At 36.7% G+C, this 23521-nt stretch overlaps 1 protein-coding gene across 2 annotated transcripts; it reads right to left on the bottom strand.

Moving 5' to 3' along the window:
- Positions 1-13148: 13148 nt before the first annotated feature.
- Positions 13149-22889, bottom strand: LOC127695999 (UDP-glucuronosyltransferase 2B17-like). 2 transcript variants are annotated; one of them, XM_052198409.1, is made up of 6 exons: positions 22166-22889; positions 20543-20691; positions 18432-18563; positions 16773-16860; positions 15918-16137; positions 13149-13461 (listed from the first exon to the last, which is right to left on the bottom strand). In XM_052198409.1, the coding sequence occupies exons 1-6, from the start codon at positions 22887-22889 to the stop codon at positions 13182-13184; spliced, it is 1593 nt and encodes a 530-aa protein (XP_052054369.1). In that variant the 3' UTR covers positions 13149-13181. The 2 variants fall into 2 exon arrangements, with proteins under 2 accessions (XP_052054369.1, XP_052054370.1); XM_052198410.1 differs by having other exon boundaries at positions 20543-20687; positions 22414-22889.
- Between the last annotated feature and the right edge of the window lie 632 nt (positions 22890-23521).

Below are 23521 nucleotides of genomic sequence, written 5' to 3'. Positions count from 1 at the left end.
TTTGGCATGCAGTCTCAGAACTTTCTCCTGCCAGTTTTAAGGGCAGATTTTGAGGTATTGAACATGTCTTAACCACATTATGGCTTAGGGTCAGTCTCCTAAGCATGGTTCACTTAACCCTACAACTAACATTAGTAACTAGAGATTTGTTACATTAACCAGTGACATTTCTATTAAACTTTGGATGGAGTAAACATGTGTCAGCCATGATGGAGGCACTTAGTAACTCTTTTTGCATTTCCTACTTATGGATTTTTATATAGAGAGGGTGATAATATTTGATGGACTCGATAGACCTCAAATAATTGACTTCTGTTTCCAATATTGATCTAACTACCAGTGAACGATCATTGAATGGAGGGTGAAATGATTAAAAGAGCCAGAGAGACAAGACAAGAACTTTAAGTCTATGAAGAAGGAAATGGAAGAAGACTTCAAAAAATGGAAAAACCTCCCATGCTCATGGATCAGCAGGATTAATATAGTTAAAATGGCCATTTTGCCAAAAGCAATATACAGATTCAATGCAATACTCATCAAAATCCCAACTCAATTCTTCACAGAGTTAGAAAGAGCAATCCTCAAATTCATCTGGAATAAGAAAAAACCCAGGATAGCTAAAACTATTCTCAACAATAAAAGAAATTCTGGGGGTATCAGTATCCCTGATCTCAAGCAATACTACAAAGCAATAGTGTTAAAAACTGCATGGTATTGGTACAGTGACAAGCAGGTGGATCAATGGAACAGGATTGAAGATCCAGAAATGAACCCCATACACCTATGGCCACTTGATCCTCGACAAAGGGGCGGAAAACATCCAATGGAAAAAAGATAGCCTTTTCAACAAATGGTGCTGCTTCAACTGGAGGTCAGCATGCAGAAGAATGGGAATTGATTTATCCTTGTCTCCTTGTACTAAGCTCAACTCCAAATGGATCAAGGACCTCCACATAAAGTCAGACACTCTGAAGCTAATAGAAAAGAAACTGGGGAAGACCTTGAGGACATCGGTACAGGGGGAAAGTTCCTGAACAGAACACCAATAGCTTATGCTCTAAGATCAAGAATTGACAAATGGGACCTCATAAAATTACAAAGTTTCTGTAAAGCAAAGGACACCATCAAAAGGGCAAATAGGCAACCAACAAATTGGGAAAAGATCTTCACCAACCCTACATCAGATAGAGGGCTAATATCCAATATATATATAAAGAACTCAAGAAGTTAGACTCCAGAAAACCAAATACCCCTATGAAAAATGGAGTACAGAGTTAAACAAAGAATTTTCACCTGAAGAACTTTGGATGGCAGAGAAGCATCTTAAAAAATGCTCAACTTCATTAGTCATTAGGGAAATGCAAATCAAAACTACCCTGAGATTTCACCTTATACCAGTCAGAATGGCTAAGATTAAAAATTCAGGAGACAGCAGATGTTGGCGAGGATGTGGAGAAAGAGGAACACTACTCCACTTCTGGCGGGGTTGCAAATTGGTACAACCACTCTGGAAGTCAGTCTGACAGTTCCTCAGAAAACTTGGCACCTCACTTCCAGAAGATCCTGCTATATCACTCCTGGGCATGTACCCAGAAGAGTCCCCAGCATGTAATAAGGATACATGTTCCACTATGTTCATAGCAACCCTATTTATAATTGCCAGAAGCTGGAAAGAACCCAGATATCTCTCAATAGAAGAGTGGATGCAAAAAATGTGGTATATCTACACAATGGAGTACTATTCAGCCATTAGAAACAAAGAATTCATGAAATTCTTAGGCAAATGGATGGAGCTGGAGAACATCATACTAAGTAAGGTAACCCAGACTCAAAAGATGAATCATGGTAAGCACTCACTAATAAGTGGGTGTTAACCTAGAAAACTGGAATACCCAAAACATAATCCACATATCAAATGAGGTACAAGAAGATTGTAGGAGAGGCCCCTTGTTCTGGAAAGACTCAGTGAAGCAGAATAGGTCAAAATCAGAACAGGGAAGTGGGAAGGGTTGGGTGGGAAAACAGGGGGAGGGAAGGGGACTGATGGGACTTTCGGGGAGTGGGGGTCCAGAAAAGGGGAAATCATTTGAAATGTAAATAAAAATATAAATAAATTTAAAAAAAAGAAAAAAGAAAGAAAGAAGTTGAAGGTAGGGTCAGTCAGTGTTATAAGTGTGGACTTTCTTCTCTCTGATGCAACCAGTCTTGGGGGGACCAAAATTAGCTTCAGAATGCAAGCAGCATTAGACCAATCTGCTATGTTTTAGTATGTCATGATCACTTACCTTTTAAAAGTCAACACATTCTTTTAGAGGTATTAATTCAAAACATTCATAGACAGCCCCTGAAAAATATGAGTGAATTTTGTGTACTGTTTATAGAATGCAGCTGAAGCAGCTTTATTTTTGCCCAGTCTGCTTTAAAATCATTCTAGGTATATTTAAAAAAAAAAAAAAAACATGATCAGGTCTTAGATCAAAGATAAAGTAATCTAGTGAAGTAGTAAACAAGGAGGTCACACAAGAAAGTAATCAAGCAGAGTCGTAAGCAAAAGGATTACACAAGGTAATAATTAAGTAAAGCAAGTAAAGAGATCACATATGGTAGCAATTCAGCAAAGTAGTAAACAGAGCCCCATGGTCACTGTTTGTTTCTCATATTCTTATCTGATGCTACTTCCTTGTCTGAGCTGAGTAACAAATGCCAAATTTCTAGAAGTTCAACAAAATCTCTCAACAGAATACTATATCAGTCTAGAATAAAGAGACTAATGGATATTATTCAAATATTTGAAGGTTAATACTTTGATTTTTGTTTTATTTATTTACATTCCAGATATTGCCCCCTTTTAGTCCCCCATCCCACAGTTCTTCAACCCATTCCACCTCCCACTTGCCTTTGAGAGGGTGCTCCCTCTCTCCCCCTAGACAGGCCACCACTCTTCCCTGAGGCCTCAACTATCTACAGGATTAGGCACATCTTATCCTACTGAGGCTAGACCAGAGTGTCTTCTGCTATATATGTGTCAGGCACCTCAATCCAGCCTTGTATACTCCTTGTTTGGTATCTCAGATTCTAGGATCTTCCAGAGGTCCAGGTTAGCAGAGATTGCTGGTTTTCCTATTGGGTCAGCATTTTCTTCAGTTCCTTCAATCCTTCCCCTAATTCTTCCATAATGATCCCTGACTTTAGTCCAATGGTTGGGTATAAATGTCTGCATCTATCTAAGTCTCTGATAGGACCTCTCAGAGAACAGAAATGCTAGGCTCCTGTCAGTAAGCACATCATTAGCATCAGTAATAGTGTCAGACCTTGGTGACCACCCCATGAGATGGATCCCAAGTTGTGTTGGTCATTGGACAGCCTTTCCTGCAGTCTCTTCTCCATTTTTGTCTTTGCAGTTCTTTTAGACAGGAACAATACCAGGGCAGACACTTTGACATTAGGTTGGTGACCCTGTCCCTCTACTTGGGGCCGTATGTATCTACTAGAGATGGTCTCTTCAAGTTTCTTCTCCCTACTGTTGGGCATTTTAGCTAAGGTCACCCTCATTGAGTAGTAGGATTCTCTCATATACCAGGTCTCTGGGACTTTGTAGAGGGTGGGGCCAACTCCCAGAACCTGCACAGTTCCATTCAATCTTCTGACCCTCTGGGTTTCTCTACTGTTCCCCCACCCACATACCTGATCCTGTTCCTCCTTTCCTCTCTTCCTCTCCTCTTCAACCTAGGTTCCTCCCTTCTTCTGCCTCCCATGAATATTTTGTTCCATCAGCTAAGTGGAATTGAAGCATCCTTCCTTAGGCCTTCTTGTTAAACTTCTTGTAATCTGGGTTGTATCATGGGTATTCTGTACTTTTTGAATAATATCTACTTATCAGTGAATACATACCATGCATGTCCTTATGGGCCTGAGTTGCCTCATTTAGGATGGTATTTTCTAGTTCCAACCATTTGCCTGCAGAACTCATGACATCCTTGTTTTCAATAGCTGAATAGCAAACGAGCCACATTTTCTGTATTCATTCTTCACTTGAGAAACATCTTGGTTGTTTCCAGAATCTGGCTATTACAGATAAGGCTGCTTTGAACATACTGGAGCACATTTCCTTGTGGTATGATGGAGCATCTTTGGAGTATATGCCCAGGAGTAGCATAGCTGGACCTTCATGTAGAACAATTTCCAATTTTCTGATTACGTGCCAGATGAATTTGCAAAGTGGTTGAACCAGTTTGCAGTCCCACCAGCAATGCAGAAGTGTTACTCTTTCTCCACATCCTTGCCACCATGTACTGTCACTTGAGTTTTTGATCTTAGTCATTCTGATTGGTATAAGATGGAATATTGTTGTCATTTTGATTTGCATTTCCTTGATGACAAAAGATGTCAAATATTCCTTTAAGTGTTTCTCAGCCATTTGAATTTCTTCTGTTGAGAATTCTCTGTTTAGCTCTGTACCCCATTTTTAATTGGCTAGTTTGGTTTTTTGGAGTTCAACTTCTTGAGCTCTTTATATATTTTGGATATATGGATGTATGGTTAGTAAAGAATTTTTTTCCAATCTGTGGGTTGCTGTTTTGTCTGACTGATGGTATCCTTTGCCTTACAGAAACTTTTCATATTCATGAGATTTCATTTATCACGTGTTGGTCTTAGAGCTGAGCTGTTGGTATTCTGTTCAGGAAGTTTAACACTGTGCTAATGAGTTCTAGGCTCTTTCCCACTTTCTCTCCTATTAGATTCAATTTATCTAGTTTCATGTGGAGGTCCTTGATCTACTTGGACTTCCAATTTGTGCAAGGTGATAAATATGATTCTATTTTCATTCTTCAATATGCAAGCTGCCTGTTAAAACAGCACACCACAATGTATTGAAGATGCTTTCTTTTTGCCCACTATATGCTTTTGTCTTCTTTGTCAAAAATCAAGTATCTGTAGGTGTGTGGGTTTATTTCTGGATCTTTAATTCTATTGCATTGATCCACTTGCCTGTCTCTGTACCTCAAATATCATGAGGTTTTTATCACTTTTGTTTTGTAGTACAATTTGAGGTCAGGAATGATTATTCTCAAAAAAGATCTTTATTGTTAATAACTGTTTGGACAATCCTGAGTTTTTTGTTTTTCCATATGAAATTGAGAATTGTTCTCTCCATGTCTTTGGAGAATTGTGTTTTAATTTTGATCGAGATTGGTTTTGTAAGATGACCATTTTTATTATGTTAATCCTACCTATTCATGAGCATGGGAGATCTTTCCATCTTTTGAGGTTGTCTTCAATTTCTTTCTTGAGAGACTTGAAGTTCTTGTCATACAGATATTTCACTTGATTGGTAAGAGTTAAACAAGATATTTTATACTATTTGTGGCTATGGTGAAGGGTGTTGTTTTCCTAATTTGTTTCTCAGACCCTTTATCCTTTGTGTAGAGGAAGGTTACTGATTTGTTTGAGTAAGTTTTATAACCAGCTACTTTCCTGAAGTTGTTTTATCAGCTGGAGGAGTTATCTGGTAAAATTTTCAGGGTCACATATGTGTATTATATATCACCCACAAATAGTAGTACTTTGACTTCTTCCTTTTCAATTTTTATCTTATTGATGTCATTTTGTTATCTAATTACTCTAACTAGAACTTCAAGTATTATATTGAGTAGATAGGGAGAGTGGGAAACATTATCTTCTCCCTGTTTTTAGTGGGATTGCTTCTGTTTTCTCTTCTTTAAATTTGGTGTTAGCTGTTGGGTTGCTATATATTGATTTTATTATGTTTAGGTATGTACCATAAATTCTTGTTCTGTCAAAGGCTTTTAATATGAAGGGGAGTTGTATTCTGTCAAAGGCCTTTACAGCAACTAATAAAATAAACATGAGACTATTTCCTTTGTGTTGTTTGTATAGCAGATTATGTTGATGGATTTTTATATATTGAAACATTTCTACATACATAGGATGAAAACTTCTTGATCATGGCTAATGATAGTTTTGATGTATTCTTGGAGTCAGTTTGTGAGAAATTTATTGCTTATTTTTATATCAATATTCTTAGGTGAAATTGGTCTGAAGTTCTCCTTCTTTGTAGAGTCTTTCTGTGGTTTTGGTAGCAGATTGACTGTGTCTTCATAGAACAAATTTGGTAGTGTTTCTTCTGTTTCCATTTTTTGGAATAGTCTGAGGAAATTTTTACTAGCTCTTCCTTGAAGGCCTAACATCTACTCCTCTTGGGTATATATATATATTTTTTTCAATTCTAGAGCTTTCAGGGGTGCTGTTAAGTTGATAGTATGTGATCTCTTCAAATTTTTTTTCTTATGAAAGCACTATAGTGTTATAAATTTTCCTTTTAAGACTGACATCATTCTGTCCCATAACTTTGGGTGTGTTGTGCCTTAATTTTCATTGAATTTTATAAGGCTTATAATTTCTTCCCTGACCAAGTTTCATTGAGAGTTGTTCAGTTTCCATGAGAATAGGACTTTCTTTTGTTTCTATTGTTATTGAACTCCAACTTTAGTCCATAGTTATCTGATAGAATGCATGGGATTATTTCAATCTTCTTGTATCTGTTGACGTTTTTCTTCTGATTATATAGAAAAATTGGAGAAGGGATCATGAGAAGCTAAGAAGAAGGGGTTTTTTGGGTTTTGTTTTGTTTTTTGTTTTGTTTTGTTTTGTTTTTGTTTTTGCTTTGGGGTGAAATATTCTGTAGATATCTGTTAAATCTATTTGATTTGTAACCTCTCTTAGTTTCATGGTGTCTCTGTTTAGTTTCTGTTTCAATGACCTGTCCATTTGTGAGAGTAGTGTATTGAAGTCTCCCACTATTATTGTGTTAAGTTTGATGTGTATTTTGAGCTTTAGTAAAGTGTCTTTTATGAATATGTGTACCCTTGCATTTGGGGCATAATTGCTCAGAATTGAAACTTCATATTGATGGATGTTTCCTTTGATGGATATGCAGTGTCCTTCCCTATCTCTTTTGATTACTTTTGGTTAAAATTCTATTGGTTGTTAGAATGGCTAATTCAGCTTGTTTTTTAGAAACATTTGTTTGGGAGACTTTCTCCATTCCTTTATTCTGAAGTAATCTCTGTCTTTGTCACTGAAGTGTGTTTTTCCTGTATGCAACAGGATTATATTTATGTATCTGGTCTTTTAGTCTGTGGCTTTTTACTGGGGAATGGTATCCAATGAAGGTCAGGGATATTAAGAACCAATGATTATTACCTACTATTATTTTTGTTTTGGGGGATGATATTATATGTGTGTGATTCTATTCTTTTGGGTTTGTTGTGAGATGATTAATATTTTGGTTTTCCTAGAGTATAGTTACCCTCCTTGTTTTGGAGACTTCCTTCTAGTATTCTCTTTAGGGATGGTTTAGTAGAAAGATATTGTTTATATTTGGTTTTTTCATGGAATATTTTGGTTTCTTTATTTATGATATATGGGAGTTTTACTTAGTAGAGTAGCCTGAGCTGGCATTTGAGTTCTCTGAGAGTCTGCATGATATCTTCCCAGGATCTTCTGGCTTTTATAGTCTCTATTGAAATATTGAAATATGCAAAAGCAATCTATAGATTCAATGCAATCCCCACCAAAATTCCAACTCAATTCTTCACAGAGATAGAAAGAGTAATTATCAAATTCTTCTGGAATAACAAAAAACTCAGTACATTGAAAACTATTCTCAACAATAAGAGAACTTCTGGGGAAATCAGCATCCCTGACCTCAAGTTGTACAATGGACAAATCATAATAAAGAATACATGGTATTGGTAGATCAATGGAATAGAATTAAAGTCCCAGAAATAAATCTACACATCTATGATCATCTGATCTTTGACAAAGAAGCCAAAACCATCCAGTGGAAAAAAGGACAGCATATTCAACAGATGGTGCTGGCTGAAGTGGCAGTCAACATGTAGAAGAATGCAAACTGATCTAATTTTATCTCCTGTACAAATTACAAGAACAAGTACATCAAGGACTTCCACATAAAACCATATACACTGAATTAATAGAACAGAGAGTGGTCTTGAACATATTAGCACAAAGGAAAATTTCCTGAACAGAACACCAGTGGCTCAAGATCTAAGATCAACTATAGAAAAAAGGGGTCTCATAAAATTGAAAAGCTTCTGTAAGGCAAAGGACACCATCAACAGGACAAAATGGAATCCTACAGATTGAGAAAAGATTTTTGCCAACCCTGGATCTAATAGAGGGCTAATATCCAATATATACCAAGAACTCAAGAAGTTAGATTCCAGAGAACCAACAACCCTATTAAAAAATGGGTTACAGAGCTAAAAAATGAATTTTCAACTCAGGAATGCTCAATGGCCAAGAAGCACCTAAACAAATGTTCAACATCCTTAATCCTCAGGGAAATGCAAATCAAAATGACCCTGAGATTCCAACTCATACCAGTCAGAATGGCTAAGTTCAAAAACTCAGGTAACAACAAATGCTGGCAAAGATGTGGAGAATGAGAAACACTCATTCATTGCTGGTGGGATTGCAAGTTGGTACAACCACTCTGGAAATCAGTCTGTTGACTCCTCAGAAAATTGTACATAGTACTACTTGAGGACTCAGCTATACCAGTCATGGGCATATAGCTGAAAGATGTTCCAACATGTAACAAGGACACATGCTCCACTATGTTCATAATAGTCTTATGAAACAACCCAGATATCTCTTAAGAATGGATACAGAAAATGTGGTATATTTGCACAATGGAATATTACTCAGCTATTAAAACCAATGATGTCATGAAATTCTTGGGTGAATAGATGAAAGTAGAAAATATCATCCTGAGTGAGGCAACCTAGTCACAAAAGAACACACATGGTATGCACTCACTGATAAGTGGATATTAGCAAAAAAGCTTGGAATACCCATGATACAACTCACAGACGAAGCTCAAGAAGAAGAAAGACCAAAGTTTGGATGTTTCAGTCATACTTAGACGTGGGAACAAAATAATAAAGGGAGGTAGAGGGAGGGGAGGATCTGGGAGTGAGCAAGGAGAGGGAGGGGAAAAGGTGGCAGTATCAGGTATGGGAGGAGAAGAGGGAGAAGTATAGAGGGTCAGGAAATTGAAATGTATGTAGCAGTGGGAGAAGGAGAACTGGGGATAGCCTCTAGGAAGTCCCAGATGCCAGAAATTCCCAGTGACTCCCAGAACCCAACAGAGATGACATTAGCTGAAATACCCAACAAATGGGAAAGAGATCCTTTAGAAATGATATATCTAGTGCTTAGACATGGCTCCTGGTTGAGGGATGGGGCCACCCACTCATCTCAAAAATATTGTTAACCCAGAATTGCTCCCATCTAAAAGAAATGCAGGGCAAAGAGTGGAGCAGAGACAGAAACAAAGGTCATCCAGAGACTGTGCCCCCTAGGGATCCATCTCATCTGCAGTCACCACACCCAGACACTATTGCTGATGCCAAAAAGTGCTTGCTGACAGGAATATGGTATAGCTTTCCCCTATGAGGCTCTGACAGAGCCTGACCAAATCAGATATAGATGCTCACAGCCAACCACAGGATTGATCACAGGGACCCCAAAGGAGAAGCCAGGAGAAGGAATGAAGGAGCTGAAAGGGACTGCAATCCCATACGAAGAAGAACAACAATATCAATCAGCCAGACCCCCCAAAGCTCCCAGGGACTAAATCACCAACCAAAGGGTACACATAGAGTGATCCATGGCTCCAGCTGCATAACAGAGGATTGCATATCTGACATCAATGGGAGGAGATGTCCTGTGGAGGCACGATGCCCCAGCATAGGGGAATGCTAGGGCTTTAAAGTGGGAATGGGTGGGTGGTGAGGGAACACCCTTATAGAATCAGGGGTTGGGGAATGGAATAGAGGGGGTTTTTTTTGGTGGTGGTGGTGGTGGTTTTTTTTTTTTTTTTTTTTTTTTTTGGTGAGGAAAGCAGGAAGAGGGATAACATTTGAAATGTAAGTAAATAAAACAATCAATAATAAAAAAGAGATATATCCAATGAATCATATAGATCTGCCTTTATATGTTACTTGGCCTTTTCCCCTTACTGGTTTTAATATTCTCTCATTGTACTGTGCATTTTGTGTTTTGATAATTATGTGATGGAGGACTTTCTTTTTTGGTCCAGTATATTTAGTGTTCAGTAGGCATCTTGTAAATTTATGACTATCTTTTTCTTATGTTAAGGAAGTTGTCTTCTATGATTTTGTTGAAGAAGATTTCTGGCCCTTTGAGTTGGAAATCTTCACCCTCTTCTATTTCTATTATCTTTAGGTTTATTCTTTTTTTTTAATTTTTATTCGATATAATTTATTTACATTTCAAATGATTTCCCCTTTTCTAGCCCCCCCCCACTCCCCGAAAGTCCCGTAAGCCCCCTTCTCTTCCCCTGTCCTCCCTCCCACCCCTTCCCAGTTCCCCGTTCTGGTTTTGCCGAATACTGTTTCACTGAGTCTTTCCAGAACCAGGGACCGCTCCTCCTTTCTTCTTGTATCTCATTTGATGTGTGGATTATGTTTTGGGTATTCCAGTTTTCTAGGTTAATAACCACTTATTAGTGAGTGCATACCATGATTCACCTTTTGAGTCTGGGTTACCTCACTTAGTATGATGTTCTCTAGCTCCATCCATTTGCCTAAGAATTTCATGAATTCATTGTTTCTAATGGCTGAATAATACTCCATTGTGTAGATATACCACATTTTTTGCATCCACTCTTCTGTTGAGGGATACCTGGGTTCTTTCCAGCATCTGGCAATTATAAATAGGGCTGCTATGAACATAGTAGAGCATGTATCCTTATTACATGGTGGGGAATCCTCTGGGTATATGCCCAGGAGTGGTATAGCAGGATCTTCTGGAAGTGAGGTGCCCAGTTTTCGGAGGAACCGCCAGACTGATTTCCAGAGTGGTTGTACCAATTTGCAACCCCACCAGCAGTGGAGGAGTGTTCCTCTTTCTCCACACCCTCTCCAACACCTGCTGTCTCCTGAATTTTTAATCTTAGCCATTCTGACTGGTGTAAGATGAAATCTTAGGGTTGTTTTGATTTGCATTTCCCTAATGACTAATGAAGTTGAGCATTTTTTAAGATGCTTCTCCGCCATCCGAAGTTCTTCAGGTGAGAATTCTTTGTTTAACTCTGTACCCCATTTTTTAATAGGGTTGTTTGGTTTTCTGGAGTCTAACTTCTTGAGTTCTTTATATATATTGGATATTAGCCCTCTATCTGATGTAGGATTGGTGAAGATCTTTTCCCAATTTGTTGGTTGCCGATCTGTCCTCTTAATGGTGTCCTTTGCCTTACAGAAACTCTGTAACCTTATGAGGTCCCATTTGTCAATTCTTGCTCTTAGAGCATACGCTATTGGTAGGTTTATTCTTTTCATTGTGTACTGGCTAGTTTTTCTGTCAACTTGACACAGGCTTGTGTTATTACAGAGAAAGGAACTTCAGCTGGGAAACTGCTTCCATGAGATTCAGCTGTGGGGCATTTTCTCAGTTAGTGATCAAGGGGAGAGGGCCCATAGTGGGTGGTGCCATCCCTGGGCTGGTAGTCTTGGATTCTATAAGAAAGCAAGCTGAACAAGCCAGAGGAAGCAAGCCAGTAAGAAGCATCCCTCCATGGCCTCTGCATCATTTCCTGCTTCCTTGTCTGCTTGAATTCCAGTCCTGACTTCCTTTAGTGATGAACAGCAATGTGGAAGTATAAACTGAATAAACCCTTTCCTTCCCATCTTGCTTCTTAGTCATGATGTTTGTGCAGGAATAGGAACCCTGACTAAGACACATCATATCCTGAATTTCCTGGATGTTTTGGGTTAGAAGTTTCAACACTTTGTATTTTCATTAACTGATATGTCAATATCTTCTATGTTATCTTTTATTTCTGAGATTTTTCTCTTCTATTTCTTGTATTCTGTTGGTGATACTTGCATCTGTAGCTCCTGATTTCTTCCCTATGTTTACCTAGGGAAGGTACTTCCATTTAGGTTACCTTTATTTGGCATTTCTTTATTGTTTCTATTTACATTTGTAGGTCTTGGACCATTTTGCTCAATTCCTTCACCTGCTTGAAGGTATTTTCTGGTATTTCTTTAAAGGGTTTATTTGTTTTCACATTAATAGCTTCTAGCTGTTTACCTGTGTTTTCCTGTATTTCTTTCAGGAAGATTATATATATATATATATATATATATCCTTTATGAGCCTCTATCATTTTCATGAGATGGGATTTTAGGTCAGAATCTACTTTTAGGTGTGTTAGTCATGCAGGGCTTGCTGTGGTGGGATAAGTTATTTATGATGGTGCCAAATTACATTGGCTTCTGTTGCTTATATTCTTGAGCTTGTTCTTGTCATCTGGTTATCTCTATGTTAAAGGTCCTGAGTGCCTCTAACTGAAATCAGCCTCGTTGAAGGCAGGTTGAGCCTGTATTTTAGCAGGTCTTATGAGGGGCAGGTGGTGTTGTCTCTGGTTATGGGGAGCCTCCTCTGTCCCTGATAAGAATAGGCCTCCTGTGTTCCTGATTAGGGCAATTCTCCTGTGTCCCTGGTCAGGGAAGAACTCCTGTGTTCTGGGTTAGGCCAAACCTCTTGCATCCCTGGTTAAGGCAGACCTCTTCATAGACAAGCAGGCTATGGGGTATGGGAAGGGAAGGGAAAGCTTTACTGCCATGGGGGGAGGTACACATTTGAAGGAAGAGGGAACTAGGATGAGAGCATAGCTCCCTCATCACCTGGGCTCTGTGGGTTTAGCAGATAGCATGCAGAGGGTGTCTCAGCTGTGTTCTTGGTTAAGGGAGACCTCTTGAGAGACAGATAGACTGTCTGTGAAATGTGGAAGGGGAGCAGGTGCGCCAATCTGCTCTGGGTAGAGGTACAGCAATATTTTGATTTTTATGACTTTGTCAGGTATATATTCATTTTCCATATTTTGTATGCATGCAAATCATTTTATATTGAATTGTTTGAATATTAAAATAAATGATGGAATTCTTTGATCAGTTTTCAGTAACCACAGATATACATGTATATATATTTACATGGTACAAAATTACAAAGATTTGCCTGGATAAAGTAATCTGAGTGCTTAAAAGGTGGTTTATAAATTAGAATGATGCTGACATTTCACTCACGCATTGCATTGTCAATGAACTCTACTCATTCTTCCTTTTCTTTTCCTTCTTTACAAAGAATTGACAAGCAAACAAGCAGCACTTTACAGAAAGTACTATAGTGGCCACAACACAAGCAAGTAGAAATCCAATCACATCCAGAGAGTGGTACTGGTACCAGGTGAGGTTGTGTGCAAGTGGTCTCAGGTGCTTGGCTCCTTTGTGGCGCATGACAAACTCAATCCAGAAGACTGCTCTATCCAGGGGCTTCATAGGCTGGTCGTGGTGAATGGTTGACAACCACATAGCATTCTTTTTATAACTATAAGAGATAAAAATGGTCATCCAAAAAATAGAATGAACAAAAAATACATGTTTCTAAAATTTTGTGTAGATAGAAAACATGATTTTACAAAAAAATAGAAGGAAAATGAATGATGCTTTACATTAATGTCTACGAATATGTTAGTAGGCATGTTTTAACTTCTTGCATAAACAAAATGGAACTATATAAACAGAAAAGTAGAAAAGACCAAACATTCAGAAATTATAGTTTGTAGACAGTTAATCCTTAAATAAAAAATAAAAAATGACATATTTGAGTGTATGAAACTTCAGTTATTCAATATGATGATACAGTTCAAGAATAGACTTTTGTGAGATTTGTAAGGGTTTGTGAAAAAAAAAACTCCACGAAAACAAGTTAAGAGTCTCATAACCTCAGTTTCTTCAAAAACACAGAATTTTTTTATGGATTATGCTTTTGTGGCCCTTTCAGATATAGCAAATAGGCACGCATTTACTTCAGATTATTTATTACAACTGGTTATTGTTATTTTTCATATGCCTTTGTGGAAAAAATATGTTTTACTGTGAATGGCTTGTCTACCATGGGCATCTTACCCCTGTTATTGTACACTTTACTCATATGACTCTTCTTAATCCTTAGAGTATAAATGTCTGATGCTCTAAATAATGTATGCTATTGCATGAGACTTTACTTTGTCTCAGTTATCTGCTTGACTCTCCCAGGTCCCACTGACATTGCAGAGCAGTAAACAACGGAGTAAGCAATTATAAACTGTTTTTTTTGTTCAGACTGTGTACTAGCATCAAAATGTATAAGTGGAAGGCAATTATCTCTCAAGCGGCAACATTTTATCTATCTGTGTATTGATAGTAAGAGGTTGGGTTTGAAATGAAATTTTTATGGAATGCCATATAAGTCATATATATTATGATTAAATATGTGTCCCAGATCTTTTTAATTAGCTCTAATGACTACTTCTTGTTGCATTTATCTACTTTGTTTGAAGGTTAGCATTTATTGATGCAATTAATTGAAAGGTTAACAATTCTCAATTATAACATTGAAATTATTTGAATTTTTATTGTATTACATATGCTCTTTTTTTAAAGATTTATTTATTTATTATATGTAAGTACACTGTAGCTGTCTTCAGACACTCCAGTAGAGGGAGTGTCAGATCTTGCTACAAATGGTTATAAGCCACCATGTGGTTGCTGGGATTTGAACTCAGGACCTCTGGAAGAGAAGTCAGTGCTCTTAATCCAGTTCAACATATATTCTTTTTATAAAATAAGATCAATAATTTTTATTATTTTTAATTATGTGCATGTGTGTATGCATGTAAGAATATGGGAGAATATGAGAATGTATGCATGTGTGCTCCTGTGTGTGTGTATGTGTGTGTGTGTGTGTGTGTAATATCTGAAGAGCTGGAGTTACAGATTGTATAAATTATGGGTGTTGGGTACTGAGCTATGGCCCTCTGCTAGTGTGAATCCTGCTCTTATCTACTGAGCCATCCTATGATCCTAATTTTTGCTATTCTTGATAATCTTCATTTTTTGTTTAAAAAGATTGATGATTATATAAATAAGAAGGGTGACTTAGAGACATGAGTCACCAGCCCTCAATATCAGTTTAATGTAGTACAACAGTTAGTAATTAAAATGGTAGTAACTTACTCTCCTACTATTTAGAAAGTGCAATAGAAAAATTGTGATTTTCTTTTCATTAAAACATCCTTATTTTTAGTATGCATATTACATTTATTTACTATTCACAAGATTCAACTTATCTGATGGAGGAATAAGAAGAGGAGAGGCTCCTTAGAAACAGGGAAGGAGGTAAATTCAGAAGAAGATATGAAGAAGGCGAAGAGAGATAGCAGAATTCAAGTGCTCTTATAAGGGTAATGGGAAGAGGGGAGGCTCCCTAAGGAGAGGGAGACAGAGAAGAGGAGGGAGGGGGAGAGGGAGAGGGAAAGGGAGAGGGAGAGGGGAACAGAAGAAGGGAAAAATGAATAAAATAATAATGATGTCTGAAAATCCACAAAGAATTATGCTATTTACTATTTATCAAAATTACCTGTAATGGCTACAATTCCATGTATAAATATACATTACAGTTTTCATGAACTTTTCTCATCTAGAATGATGGTGCACCCTCCAGAACCTAAGGACCCCCTGCCATAAAGCCCAGCACCAGACTTGTGGAAGCCCTCCTTTGAGATGTTGGGCAGAGTTGTCATGGACACCATTAAACATATTGTTGTTACCTTTGGTTATTCCCAGGAGATGGGAAGCATGTTTTTTGTTTTGTTTTGTTTTATTTTGTTTTTTATTTGATAATAGTGCTTGCTCACTTGTCCATCAGTAAGAAGGTAATGACTGAATAACTAACCAAATAAATAATACATAAATATGTAAATGAATAAACAGTGGATACACATTTTAAAAGGTAATACTCACAAAGGATTGTCAATGACTTCTTGCAGTGCACTGAGCAAATCTGAACTTGACATTGTTCTGATATTCAGTGTAACAGCTGCTCCTTTGGCTACCATGTGGGCAATGTTATCATGTTGTTCCCCAAACAAAGGAATGCCAATCATAGGGATTCCATGCTGGATTGCTTCATAGAGGCCATTCGCTCCACCATGAGTTACAAAGGCTTTGGTTTTTGGATGACCTAGAATAAAATGAATTCAGGATAACATTAATTAGCAATCTTAGACACAAAATGAGAAATGTATATAATATTAGGAACTGAAAGGAGATTTTATTTGCATAAAGATTCTTTATGTAAATCTATACTCTAAAACTCACTGTAGGGCTAAAGAGATGACTCAGCAGTTAAGAGCACTGACTGCTCTTCCCAAGGTCCTGAGTTCAATTCCCAGGAACCACATGGTGGCTTGCAACCATGGGTAATGAGATCTGATGCCCTCTTCTGGTGTGTCTGAAGACAGCTACAGTGTACTTACATATAATAAATAAATAAATCTTAAAAAAGTTAAAGCTCACTGTAATGTTTTCCTGCCTCAGAGCAAGAAGACACTAAATTTATGTACACCTAGTTTGCAGATTTGCATGTGACTTGAGACTTGAACTATGAAAACTTGTTTCCAGTTGAACACATGAAGCACATAGTAGTTAAGAGAAAACGAGTGTGAAATTGTTTTCTTAAATAAATAAATTATATATTTATATTATCTTAAATAATTTATGAACCCTGTGTAATATAAAGGCTTTTGACTCTTTAAGATAGGTACAGGAATCAAATAGAGTCATTTGTGATTCAGAATTTGTTTTCTAGACTCTTACCAAGAAGATCATTCTGGGGGAGCCACTTGTAGACTCTGGTATTAGGTCCTAAGGAGGCTGGTCTTTTGCCGTCAAATCGCCAAAGAACCTATTAGATGCCAGATAATCTTTATTGGTGGAGCCAAATTCAACATTAGACATCCTGAGCAGGTCATATCCAAATATTTAAATGTAGCTGCATATATTTATGAAATGACAATTAATGAAAAAATGATGTCATGGATTTGAAAGAGAGGAAAGGCATAGATATGAGAGTGTTAGAAAGAAGGAATGGAGAAGGAGATGATGTAATAATAATTTCCGATCAGGAAATAATTTTTAAAAATGTGGCTTTTATATCTTAGAGAAAACATAGTAAAGTACCTCCCATGGGATAGATAAGGAAGTCAGAAGTGGTGATCAATGAGAACTCTTAAAATACTGAGAGAAGAGTATGACAACAGTTACTGTGTTTATTTTTACATTCAGACGGGTTGACCACAATCCTCATTTTCCAAGCAGATGAATTTAGACAAAGGAAATAGTTAACAATACGTGAAAATACCTAAGTGCATAGTTCAACTACAGAGAAGAGCAGCAAATTACTAATAATTCATATTATGTATAAGTTATTTTGATAGATCTACTATCATGGCTTTAATATCATGGCAGTTTTACTTTGTTTACTTTTATTCATTTGTTCTATGTTATTTTTAATGAATTTTAATTTTTTGGTCTTTAATCGTGACGTGTATATGCCATTTTCCCAGGTGTAGCAGATAAGGGTGAGTCTATTATTATTACCCATTCCTTGCTATTGTTATTCAGATAATATTTAAACTATCCTTCATGTACCTTCATGGAAATACATGTTTTTGTCAAACATGTCTTGTTCTTGTGATTGTATACAGCTTGAACTCATATGATTTTTATTATATGACACTTCTGAACCTCGGATTATCCGATACTCTGAAAAATTGGGCTATTTATTACTCTGACTGATCACATTGACGGATTGTAATGAGAGTCCAGTGTTTTATGTTTTATGATGCACAGAAAAGACTGTAAGGGCAGTACCCATGTCTACCTTTCCTTTCTATATTTCTTCTACAAATATTTGAAGGGGAACCCACAATCAGTTATTTTTGTTTATTTGTTTGTTTCATTTTGTTTTTGTGTTTGTTTTCTTTTATTTTTTAAACAGTCATCTCAACTACACACTGAACAGACTTACTTCAAAATTAGGATGCAGACTCATGCCACATTTCAAACATTTTCAATACTTTCGTAATATTCTTTTGCTAGAAAAAATTAATACAAATTTACTCTCCCCCCAAGGAAAAAAAATGTGTATATATGCAATGACTTTAAATAATTGACAAATGGAACAAGCGACTCTGAAAAATTTGCTGTGTCTACATACCCTTGACAAAGATGGCATCATAATGCCAGCATTTTGAAATGAACCCAGAGATCACAAAGTTGATATCCTATGTATGCACAGGCAAAAATACCTTCTGTAGTATTGTAATATCTGTTGTGTGTATCTGTTTCTAAATTGCCTAAAATAAATTAGAACTTACCTAAAACTTTAGGTTTCACACTGTCATTTCTAGAATCAGACCTAAGTAATTTCATAGACTCAGTATAGAGTTGCCTCCCATGGGCACTGTTCCTCACCTTTTGTGGAATCTGGGCAAGGGCCCATGCAATTGCGTTGGCCTTTTCTTCTGTCATGTTACTGACCATTGATCCCAGTGAAAACACCACCACACCATGCTCTCCAGAGCTTTTGACAAAGTCTTCCATTTCCTATGAAGAAAGAACTTTTTGCATCACAAAATAACACTTGTAGAAAAAAACAAATTATGAAAGTTTTATGAAAAAAATGAAGAATAAATAATGAAGTATCTTAGGAATTTTTAGAATCACAGTTTTAACACATACTGAAGACAAAATTGGTAATGATAAACACTTTGAACATTGCAGGCAGCAGTGTAAAATGTACTCACACATGTTCAACAAACATTCTCTATGGATATTTTGCCTACATTTGTGTCTGTGTGTTGTGTATGTGCAGTGCCCACAGAGGCTAGAAGATAACGTTAGACCTCTTAGAACTGGAGGTAGAGATTGTACTGGCTGGTTGTGTGTGTCAACTTGACACAGGCTAGAAGTATCACAGAGAAAGGAGCTTCAGATGGGGAAGTGCCTCAATGAGATCCAGCTGTGGGGCATTTTCTCCATTAGTGATCAAGGGGGTAGCACCCCTTGTGGGTGGGTGGTGCCATCCCTGGGCTGGTAGTCTTCTATAAAAAAGCAAGCCTAGCAAGCCAAGGGAAGCAAGCCAATAAGTAACATGGCCTCTGTAATCAGCTCCTGCTTCCTGTTTGAGTTCCAGTCTTGACTTTCTTTGGTGATGATCAGCAATGTGGAAAGGGTAAGCTGAATAAATCCTTTCTTGACAAACTTGTTTCTTTGTCATGATGTTTTGTGCAGGAATAGAAACCCTGACTAAGACAGATGATTGCTGGGATCGAACTCAGGTTGTTTGTAAGAGTAGCCAGTGCTCTTAGCACTGAGCCATCTCTCCAACCTCAACAAACATTCTCAGTACTTTCCTCTGTTAAAATGGAAGCTCAGGAGTGCAAGCGAAATAGGAGTGCAAATAGTATGTGAAATATTTGTAAAATTGTAGCTTCGTTACATTTTCATATTATAGAAAGTATGATTTTTTCCTTACCATTTTCATTTTCTCCCAGGATGGCTGATTTAATGCTATTATCTAGTGTTTGATAGTATAATACCTATTTAATACCTATTTATAGTATGTACATATGTGGTAGTTAATATAAGTTTCCTACTTCAATTACTTAAATGTTTGGAGTTTCTTTGTAAAATAATCATAACTGCATGGAAAGCATATACTATGCAATAATTTTATGGTATTATGTATAAACAGGTATTTTTCAGATATGACCTCCACAAATTACATGGTTGTATAGAAACTATGACTATGTTGTTTCTCTGGATAACAACAATTAACTTTAATATATATTAATCACAGCTTTTAAATGATTGAGAGTTTCTGATGTGCTAACTTTAATTAAGTTTTTGTATGTTTTGTGTGTATATGTTTATATGTGTCTATGTAATATGTATATTCATGCATGTGTGTGTGTGTGTGCGCGCGCGCGCGCGCGTGTGTGTGTGTGTGTGTGTTAGGGCTGCTACTGTTGGAGAAATTCCCTGCCTTTGTTTGAGCCCTAGGGAACCAAAAGTTAAAACTAGATGTCATCCTCTACATATTTTTAATCATTGTTTTGAGACGTTCTCATTGAACATGAATCTCACCATTTTTAACAGTATCATAGCCAGTAAGCTATCAGCATTAACCTGTTTCTTCAGTTGTCAGTACTAAAGTCATAGATGCAATGCTAGGATACCTAAATTTTTAGTTGCATGTTGAAATTCAAACTCATATCCTCATTAGTTGCTTTGTAAGGACTTTACCCAATGGCTAAACATCCAAATACTGAACCTAATTTAAGTCACTAATACGAATATATCTTAGGTCTCTCATACTCTTACTTGAGTTTATTGAATTCCTAGTTAGCAGGATCCTTAATGTCACATCATATATATAATAAAAGATGTAAAACATCATGAAAGAAGAAATATAACATAATAGGAGAAAAACCATAATGGGAGAAAAAAACATAATGAAAGATGTAGAATCATTTGACCAGAAATGAAAGGAAATGAAAAAGAGATACAAAGAATGTATTTACCTTAGGCAGAGGTTTAGCAGGTTTGCAATGAAGTCCTCCAACATAGTCAATATTTGGTAAGGTTGGGTGAGGAAAATCCAAATCCCAGTAGGATCTAATGAGCCACATTTCTGCTTTGCCCATTGTCTCAGCTAAGGTGGTGGGCCTTCCTAGATGGAGAAAATGAGCAAATGTGACAGAGAAACATTGACAGAAGTGTCGTCTAAGTATAAAATATATTTCCTTAAAAAATGTTGGAAGGATTATTTTTTATGTAGAACATGTACATTAAAAAACCAATGGTTATGTATATATAATATGATTTACATGTATGATTTATGGCTCAGATAACATATATAAATGCCAGTTTGGTTTTATTCTTAAAGCAGACTTTGAAAGTTACCTCGTTTCCTCCATTATTTGAAACCATGAATAAGTATTGAAATAACCTTCTAAGCTACTATACAAATAAGCACAAATTTACTCCTCTCTAAATTTTTGAAAGAAACTGTGTAAATATAAACACACAATACAGGTCCAAATTTCACATTATGCTGTGTACCCTGGCCAGAATCCCAAAGGTCATTGCACTGTATAGATAGTCCTTAATTCTTCCTTTGTCAAGAGGGCAAAAGTTTATGAGTGGATGAATTTCTACTTAGTGCTTCTACTCTTGTTTCATATTAAGATATCTAATAGTTATATAAGATATGTAATAGTTAGATATCTAATCTATTCTATTAAAACAATCACAATATTTATACAAGTCACAAGAATAGAAAGTTTAGGGTAGTCTTAACTATAGTATAATTTCCAAGAGAAGAAACTTGACTTCAAAAAATATAGAACAAGTATATATGTTTCCATTCTTCTGTAGAGTACAGATATTTATAATGAGTGGTAAAAAAAAAATACAATAGGAAATGAGCTGGCAGAAACCTCAGTGTTGTTTTCAAACCTGTAAACTGCATAGTATCTTTGAAGAGTAGGAGAAATTTTTAGGAAACAGAGAATATATTCTATGATTTGTCTTTTTATTTACATATATTTGTGTTTGCGTGAGTATATGCTAAGTTTATTCCAGTGCCTGAGGATACCATAAAAGATTCCCTGAATCTGAACTTACAGGCAATTTTAGGCCACTGGACCTGAGTGAATGCTAGGAATAGAACACAGGTATTAAATGTGAACAGAAAATCAAAATTTGGCCATGTTGTAAGACCCCACATTTTAATTTTTATATAAAGACACTGGTTTGTGCAAGAGAACACCATTTCTTCAATGTTAAATACATACTGACACTTAAAAATATGTCATTCTTTAATCTAAAGAAACCTACATTTAGATAACCAAAGTGACTTATTAAAATAGAGGGGGAAACTGTAAAATGGGTAAAGAATCACTTAGGGACCATCTACTTGAATCTCCTTACAATTGTATAGCAAACCAGATGTGTTTTATCAGGACTGATACCTTCTATTTGAACAATAAAACCAGCTTTTACAGAGCATTTGTGAGTTCGTTAACTAATATCCTATTTTATATCTGATCACCTACAAAAACAGCTTCACTTTTAATTTCATGGACATATAGCTTCAAATGCATGTATAACTTATCAAGCTGCTAAGAAGAAATGTAACTTACCCAAAATTTCACTGTAAAACTGATCCCATTCATTCTCTCTAAATGTCTGGAACCAAAAGTCAAAATAAAGCATACATATCATATTTCTCACCCTCTCTTTGAATGTCATTTGGCCACCCAATCCTGACAGAATTACAGGTACATAAGAGGGAGGGAGTAGAAGTCCTCCACTGTATTTTTCCATCGTGTAGCCAGGAGAGAAGCGAAGACTGTACAGAAAAGGAATCTGGAGCAGTTCAGCTATGAGCTCCCCACAGGGGCCAATTGCATCTGACAAAAGGACATCAAACTTGGACTCTTGGAGTTTTGTCATGAGCTGTTTGTTTGAAACAGCTTCCTTACAAAGACTTAGATAACAATCAGAGTATTCATCAAACAGTTTTTGAAGTAAAGGAGAATATGACAAACATGTATCTCTTGGGATTTCATAAGTCCACGTATCCACAAACTTTGTAAAAAATTTTTCCATTTCATCATTACTCAGAGATGTAGGAAAAGTTTCAAATTGAAGGCCAGGCGATTTTTTGGGATCAAGAAAGATGGAAGACGAAGGTCTCAGAACAGTGACTTCATGGCCTCTCTGTACAAGTTCATCCAGTATTATCTTTAAATTCATCCAATGACTGTATTCCATTGGCCACACCAACACCTTTCCACAGCTTGTAGATCTGAAGCAGCAACTCATCTGCAGCAGGAGCAGAGCAGAAATCCACTTCCCAGGCATCCTGGAAATCAAAGTCCTGTGTTTTCCCTTCTTTCACTGCTTGTCTTTATGTCTAAGAAGAAAAAAAATTCATGAGTTAAAATATAACCAGAGTTGGTACAAGCAAATATACTTAATGACCAGGTTGAAAATGTTGGCTTAAGAGATATAGTAAAAGCAAATCTTAATTATTTCAAATTTACTTGGGAGTGTTTAATGTCACATGTTTCGAAATGAAGTAAAGTTAGAAGTCATGACCTGTCTCTGTAAATCTGTTTGCAAGAGTTTTGAATCACAGAAAGAACACTGATTAGAATGAGGTGAGTCTGGACTTTATTCTTAACACATGAACCCTAGTTGTACTAGTTACAGAGCTTACCAGTATTTCATGGATAGTATTTTATAAGAATATTGATTAAAATATTCAGTCACATTGAATTTGTTGAATAGCCTGACAGTGTGCCTTACTTATTTGACAGAGAGAAGTTCTGGGAATAAGATAGACAAGAATTCCTGTCTATGACTGTCCCTAAGAAAACAGCCAAACACACTGCCCTGAGTGGTATTTGCTGCTAAAGTTTGCAGAAAGCAGTCAATTGGCTCAATCTATCTGTTCATAGCCCTTTCCTAGACCAAGAAGTAGCTTGATAGTT

Source organism: Apodemus sylvaticus, chromosome 11 (genome assembly GCF_947179515.1).
Source record: "Apodemus sylvaticus chromosome 11, mApoSyl1.1, whole genome shotgun sequence".
Lineage (NCBI taxonomy): Eukaryota > Metazoa > Chordata > Mammalia > Rodentia > Muridae > Apodemus > Apodemus sylvaticus.
This window is presented reverse-complemented; position numbering and strand designations above follow the sequence as displayed.